The sequence below is a fragment of the Galeopterus variegatus genome, unplaced genomic scaffold (genome assembly GCF_000696425.1).
Source record: "Galeopterus variegatus unplaced genomic scaffold, G_variegatus-3.0.2 Scaffold684, whole genome shotgun sequence".
NCBI classification, from domain to species: Eukaryota; Metazoa; Chordata; class Mammalia; order Dermoptera; family Cynocephalidae; genus Galeopterus; species Galeopterus variegatus.
Genome location: NW_007726795.1, coordinates 5,439 through 13,103, shown reverse-complemented (window position 1 = coordinate 13,103; position 7,665 = coordinate 5,439). Strand labels below are relative to the sequence as shown.

General features: G+C 48.6%; 1 protein-coding gene across 1 annotated transcript in view; it reads right to left on the bottom strand.

Moving 5' to 3' along the window:
* The window catches only part of LOC103589394 (SEC14-like protein 3), an 8,855-nt gene extending 1,932 nt beyond the window's left edge, over window positions 1-6,923 (bottom strand). The window contains exons 1-8 of the mRNA XM_008571347.1: window positions 6,870-6,923; window positions 5,745-5,820; window positions 5,446-5,489; window positions 5,256-5,315; window positions 4,041-4,229; window positions 2,766-2,861; window positions 2,035-2,095; window positions 494-577 (exon numbers count right to left, since the gene is read on the bottom strand). Coding sequence (XP_008569569.1) covers window positions 494-577; window positions 2,035-2,095; window positions 2,766-2,861; window positions 4,041-4,229; window positions 5,256-5,315; window positions 5,446-5,489; window positions 5,745-5,820; window positions 6,870-6,923 — 664 coding nt within the window. The remainder of the gene's footprint in view (window positions 1-493; window positions 578-2,034; window positions 2,096-2,765; window positions 2,862-4,040; window positions 4,230-5,255; window positions 5,316-5,445; window positions 5,490-5,744; window positions 5,821-6,869) is intronic.
* Between the last annotated feature and the right edge of the window lie 742 nt (window positions 6,924-7,665).

Sequence of the window (7,665 nt, the reverse complement as noted above, 5' to 3'; positions counted from 1 at the left end):
TTTTTTTTTTTACTTACTGACATTTCCGATGACATTAAATATTTACTCACAGCATTATTTTTCATGCTTCCTCAAATTCATCAAATGTGTGCATCATTATTTACTTATCCAGTCTCTTCTTGTTGGGCCTCCCTTCTCTGAATCATGTTTACTCTTCCTGATCTTCTTCCTCATCTTCCTCATCCCAAGTTGCCTTTAGAAGCACTGAGTTTATGAACGTCAAAAGGAAACTGAGGCCCATAGACCAGAGGTTAAATGGCAACCAAACTGAAACCCATAAGGAGATACATGTGAAGGCCTTATTCACCAAAGATGTATGGCAGGAAGTAAGGCATAGGTAACTGATAGACTCTATAGGGTGAAACCCACCTCACTTTTGGGATGAAGGAGCCTCTGACCCTAGCTGATGCGTGCAGTTCTGGATCGGGTGATGAGCCAACCTCACTTCAAAGTTCCTGTATAGATCTCAGAGAATGGAGCTGGCACTACTTACTTCCCAACACTATAATTTTCCTGCGAGTGTCCTCACTTAGGAAGGGCTTCATGAGGTTGTAACCCACAGGGAACAGTTTGGTGGCTGGAAAGATAGAAATAAAGATAATGGGTAGAGAAAAATTCCACTGGGCCACTCTCTCCATAATGATGATAGTTAATAATATAGACAAGTTTTGACTAAACTCTGGATAGTTTCAATGCCCTGCATCCAAAAAGCCATCCAACCAACTAGCCAACCAGCCAACAAACAGCCAACTAACCAATCAAGCAACCACTCATCCAATCTATCAACCACCTGCCCAGCCAACAAACCAGTCCATCATCCAATCTTCTAATCAGCTACCCATTTAGTCAACAAATAAATAAGCAACCTACCAAACAGCCAACCAACTATTCAACAAGCCAGCCAACCTACCAACAAAGAGTCAACCTTCTAACCAGCCAACCAATCAGCCAACTTACTAAATAGTCAAACAACCACATAGCAAATCAGCCAAACAACAAACCAACCAGCCAACTGAACAGCCATATAACTACCCAACCAATTGCCCCCTCCACCCTATTGCTAACTATTCAAACAACCAGCCAGCCAACCATCCAAATAACCAGGCAACCATTCAAGATTCAGCCAAACAGCAAACCAGACCGCCAATGAACCAACCTGCCAACCAGCTACCCAAACACTAATCACCCAAAATGCCAACCAGCCCTCCAATCAGTCAACCAAGCTAACAAATAGCCAATGAATCAGCCAGCCAACTCTCCAACCAACCACCGATCAATTGACTAGCCAGACAACCAATAGGCCGGTCAGCTGGAAAACCAACCAAGGAATCAATTGATCAATGAACCAACAAACCAGCCAGCCAGCCATCAAACATCCATCCATCCTTCTGTCTACACACCCACCCAAACAATAACCACCCCAAAACCTATTGAATCTCCATATGGCCCCAGGTATGTGAGGGATACAACAGAAGTGGAGAATCAGAGCCCTGCCTTCAAGGAGAAGACAATTCAGTCAGAAAAACAGGATGAACACACATAAGACAACTGGAGGTCCTCAGAAGGCAGCAAACAGGAAAGGCAGGATTGGGCTGCACCAGCTGCCAATGCCAGAGGCAGTTGGGGGAGGGAGAGATCATCACGGGCAGGAGAAATGATGGTAATATCAGAAAGAACTGGGGTTGGAGCTTCCCCCTCTTGCAGTAAGGCTAACCATAGAAGTTACTGTTTATTGAGCACTTACTCTGTGCCAGGCACTTTAAGTGATTTGCATGCAGCCAAGAACCCAGCCTTCTTCCTCAAAACCCTGAGACAAGGGCTGGCCCATGGCTCACTCGGGAGAGTGTGGTGCTGACAACACCAAGTCAAGGGTTAAGATCCCCTTACCGGTCATCTTTTTAAAAACAAACAAACAAACAAACAAACAAACAAACAAACAAACAAAAAACACCCTGAGACAAAGGCACTGTTATTGTCCTCAAGGAACAGATGAGGAAACAGAGGCACAGATAAATAAAGTCACTTGCCACACACCTTTCACAATGAGCATGAACTTCAAGGTCTCTGGGTAATTCTCTTCAAGGAGGCCAAAGAACTGTGGAACCAAGAAAGATCCTGTCAGAGCCCACATCTCATCTTCTGCTACCCTCATCTCCTTTGTAATCTCCTGTCTGGAGGTTTCAGAAAGCTCTGGAGTGTTTTCTTTTTTGTTATCACCTCCACTGGCCCTTGGAGGGGACCTTCTCATCTCAGACAACTATAACCACACCCTAATAATAATTACAAAATAATAATCATTTTTAGGATAAATGTCACAGTAATGATAGTATAATAATAATGATGATGATGACTACTATTTATTAAGTGCTCACTATTAGCCAAGCACTATGTACACACTTTACATAACAGCTCTGAAGTATCCCTGCATCGCTATTCACATATTGTAGGTGAGGAAACTGAAGCACAGAGAGGTGAACCGACTTTCCAAAGTCACAGAGCTAGTGGTGACAGGTCTGGGAAAGGTTTGGGGAAGCTGTTTCTTGTGGTCTTGGAACAGTGTTATCCCTGAAACCTGTCCTGTGAGATCTTCTAGGAAACATATTAAGATGTTTTAATATGGATCTTGAGTCGCAGTGATGGGCCCCGGGAAGGAAACCATCTTTTACTAAATATTGGCTGTGAGCGAGCAGCATGGTCACCGCAGGCCAAGCTGGTCATCAAAGCAAGTTGGGGGGTGGGGGGATATTCACAAGCCTTCTCCTCACCTCCTGGTATACTTCCACCAGAGGTTTCCAGAAATGCTTCAGTCCCAGGCCTTCGCAGTCAAATATCATCACAATGGTCTCGATCTTCTTCCCCAGCTGCAAGGATGAGAGGAAAGAGCAGTTCCAGGGTTCATGGTGCAGGCTTGGAAGATGGTGACCTGAGTACATGACCCCTCAGGGATTCTTCCAGCCCCCCACTGTGTCCTCAGAAGAGCAAGTGGACAAAACAGTAAATGTATTTCCTCACTCATCCGTTCATTTATCTATCCATCCATCCATCATCCATCCATCCATCATCCATCTATTCATTCACCATCTATCCATCCATCCATCATCCATCCATCCACCCGTCCATCATCCATCTATTCATTCACCATCTATCCATCCATCCATCATCCATCCATCCACCCGTCCATCATCCATCTATTCATTCACCATCTATCCATCCATCCATCATCCATCCATCCATCCATCCATCATCCATCTATTCATTCACCCATCTATTCATCCATCCATCATCCATCCATCCACCCATCCATCATCCATCTATTCATTCACCCATCTATCCATCCATTCATCACCCATCCATCCATTTATCCACCCATTCATTCATTCGTTCATCCTTCCATTTGCCCAACTGATATGTATTAAGCACTTAATTTGTGCAAAAGTATAATGAATAATGCACAGTTCTTGTCCTCAAAGGGTTCACAGATTTGTTGTTGGGGAGACTGACAAGCAACCAGAGCATTCCAGTCCTGTGATAAGTGCTGTGATGGGACAGCACAAGGGCTGTGGGAACACAGATGAAGGGTATTTAACTCAGATGGGGGCCCCAGAGAAGGTGACACTAACTTTGAGGCCTAAAGGATAAATAAGACAGAGCTCAAGGAAGTTGTGGGAGGTAGGTGTGTGTGGTGGGGGGTAGGGTTATTCAGACTGAAGTAAAGGCAAGGGCAAAGACTCAGGAATAGCAGTAACTACTACTGTTGAGAAATAAGTATTAGGCCCGTGTGCTAAGCCATATACTTGTATGATCTCATTTAATCTTTGCAACCATTGTTTATTATTATCCCTGTTTTGTAGGTGAGGAAACTGAGGCTCAGAGAGGTGAGGTGACTTTCCAAGGCCACACAGCTGGTAAGCAGCAGAGATGGGGTTTGACATGAGAGCCCTCTGACTATGGAGGTAGAGAACACAGGTGTGTTTTGGGGACCATGGCCTCCAGCACGTCATCTGCCCCCAGCCACCTGCCCCACCTGGACTGGGGCTCACCCGCTCTGTCTGCAGGTCACACTCATGCAGGATGCGCTCACAGTCTCTCATCTTGGTCTTGAGCAGTTCCTGCTTGGTGACTGAGAAGAGCAGTCCCTTGGGGTCGAGTGGCCCGATGATGTCATACCACATGGGGCAGCCATCACGGTCATAGCCGCACAGCCCCCCAGGCATATACTTCTGGATCACCTGGGCATGGGAAGATACATAGAACTTGGTATTACACACCTCCGCAGAGACCCCCAGTCTAGGCTGACCTGGGGAGCCGAGACTACACATACCATGTTACAAAGCACTGTTCCTCCCCTGGAGGGCGTGCAATTGTCCCAAGTGAGAAAACTGAGATCCTGCGGAGGAGGACCTTACTCACAGCCTGTAAATGGCAAAGCCAGGTTTCAGGTTGCCTAGCTCAAGGCCTCTGGGCTCCTTACATCTGCCTCTAATGTCTCCCATGTCACTTTCCATGGAGAAGAGTTGGGCTTAGCTATGGAGAAAGTGGATTCTGAAGGCTAACAGATCTGGTTCAAATACAGATACTGCCGCTTCCCCTGCTGTGTGCCCTTGAGCAAGTGGTCACCTCTCTGTAAAATGGTTTGGATAGTCCCTCCCTCTTGAGACTGTTGGTTTACGAGATAATGTTGGCAAAGCATAGTCCTTGGCTCAGAGTACATGGCCCACAAACGAAGCTGTGACCATTACTCTACTAAGACACCAGTAGTGGAGTGTCCTCATCAATGCATTGGTGGGCTAAGTTTCTCTCCCACCCAGACAGGACACTTCGAGCAAAGCCCTAGTGAGGAGGAGCACATAGACATTGACTAACCATGGTGCTTAACAGCCTGGTTTCAGAGGGCCAGACAAGGCTGGGCTCAAATCTCAGTCCCACTTCAGGGCTGTGGGACTTTGGGCAAGTTGCTTAAACTTTGCTGGGCTCAGTGTTCTCATCTGTAAAATGGGGACAAGAGTACCTACCTCATAGGATTGTGATGACTAATGAGCTCGTGCTGGCAAATTCAACCCAGGCCTGTGTCTTGCAAGGCCCCAGGAAATACTCATTATTATTATAGGAGAGTTGCCTGGGGGCCCAGGAGTTTCACAGATCTCTCAGGCTCATTACCTTTCACTCATGGTCTCCAGTGACCAGAGGCTGCTTGGGTGGCATGTCTGTGAAAGACTGAGGAGTTTTGTTTGGGGGGGCAGCGGGGATTGGCTCACCTCTGGGGGCTGCCAATCAAGGATGTTGTCAATGTCCATGGTCTTCCGGAACTCCATGTACTGAAAGGGAAATGATTGGTAAGGCCCTACTGGGATCCCCCCACCCTGAGAAGGGGATGAGCAGGGAATTGAGGCATGGATTGCCCCCCACAAAGCCCCTCCCCCAAACTCCAGGGTGGATAGGTCTCACCTTGCGGAGCATGGCCTCTGATTTCTGCAGGTCAAAATTCCGAGCTGTGGGAAGATGGAGAGAAAGGCATGAGATGAGAAAGAGTCTTCCTCATCTTGCCCCTGGCCAGTGGGAGCTACAGAGGACACTGGGGGCCTGGATAGGACTTGGCTTTCCAATCCCCTCCCCTCCTCTGGACCTGAACACATGAAGCAAGATGGTGTGGCCAGTTCCTGAGAGCCACAGGTCCTTCTGGAGCAGCTGGGACCAGGACCCTCTCGCTGCCACCGGACATCAACCTCCCCTATCTCTGCCCTCACCTCGGAGCCAGCGCAGAAGGAAATAATCATCAGGGTTGGGCAAGGCAGGCAACACGTCCTGGACATTTTCTCGGAACTGGGAAGAGAGATGCTGTTGAAGTGGCTCTCTCACATTGAACCCTGGCTTTTAGACTCAGAGATTATTTTATTACCCCTCCATCTCTTCCACAGTCTGGCCCACATTGATGGAAAGATGGACTAATGGATGGATAGAAGGAGGGATGGATCATTGAATAGGTAGGTGAATGGAAGGAGGATAGGTGGGTGATAAATGGATAGAAAGAAGAATGGATGAATGAATGAGTGGGTGGGTGAATGGAAAAAAGGAAACATAAATCAATGGACAGATGGATGGAAGGATGGGTGGATGGATGGATGGATGGGTGGATGGATGGGTAGGTGAATGAATAGAAGGAGAGGTGGGTCGATGAAGAGAAGGAGGGAGATTTCTGTGGGTGAATAGAGAGAATGAGGGATGGGTAGGTGGATGGATGGGTGGGAAGACAGACCAGTGGGTGGTAAGATGGGTGGGCAGGTAGAAGGAAGGATAAATGGTTGGGGGGTTAAGTGGACTGGAGTACGGATGCATTCTTAGTTCCCTCCACATGTTAGTCCACCAAGACTTCTGCCTTTCTTCATCCCATCTTCTACAAAAACATGATTAGTGATTATGCGTCCTCTTCCCCACTATGGGTGTGACGACACTCTGCTCCTTCTCTCCGGTTCTTACAGACTGGTCATCTTTCAGGGCCTCAGGGAGGCAGAAGGAACAGAATAGAGGGCAGACCAGCAGCAGCCTTCGGCTCCCACCGAAGGGGCCCGGGAGGGAGGAAGGTGGGGGCAGTTGCCAGATAAGGCTCTCTAGGTCTGGTTTCTGGAAAAGAAGTCAGCTGTGATGCTGGGTAGGCTGCTTCACCCGCACTACTGCCTGGATGTGGTGCTGTTCCCCTGCCCTGGACAAGACTGATGTCACTGGGCACCATGGGACTTCTACCTTTGGAAGATGACAGCAAAGAGTCAATGTCAAGGACACACTGAATCAACAGAGTGGAGCAGAATTCTGGCCACTTCGTCCCACCCCTCCTTCAGCCCTCTCTCCTGAGGCTCTGGGGGAGAGACTCTCACCTTGGCCAATGCCTCTGCCTGCACGGGGCTCAGGTCTCCGACTCGGCCGCTCATGGTGCAGGCTGAGGCTTCAGGAGTGGTGGCCACTACAGGCAGAATCAAGCCTGGTCCGCCAGCCCTGACCCAGCTGGGGCCTTTTGCTCCACTCCTGGGCGTGGCTCTGGCTGAGCCCCTCCTTGGCCAACTGTTTGGATTGCACATTACATAACTAGGATTAAGTGAGGTCCCGTGCTTGGCTCTGGGACAAGTCTGGGGGACAGGCGGGCATGAGAGAGTATGCCAGAGGTTCGCTGCCAGGAGGAGGTGGCTGGGAGGGAAGGAAGCTGAAATCCCACTGCCGGGTAGCCTAGACGTGTGCCTGTAGAAGCCCATCAGTGCTTCTAAGCCTCCAGCTACCACAGCCCTGGAGAAAGGGAAGTTTCAGGGGGGATGAGGACCACTCCTTGTGGGTACTCTTTCTCCTTGAGCCTCAGTCTCCCCATCTCACTAATGAAGAGACTCCATACAAGCGCTCTCCAAAGATCACCCCCCATGCCCAGCTCTGACAGGGTCCGAGTGTGAGGCTTAGTCAGTCTAGTGAACAGTCAACTCACTGTGTTGGGGGTGGGAGGCTCACATTCTCTTGTAACTCATGTGCACAGTCAAGAAGAGGACAGGTTGGGGCGGAAAATGGGATGTCCTTCGGGAAGATTTGTTTTCTCCACAGGGCTAACACTACTTTTCCTGATGTCTTTGTTTTTTTTTTTTTTTTAAAGATGACTGGTAAGGGGATCTTAACCCTTGACTAGGTGTTGTC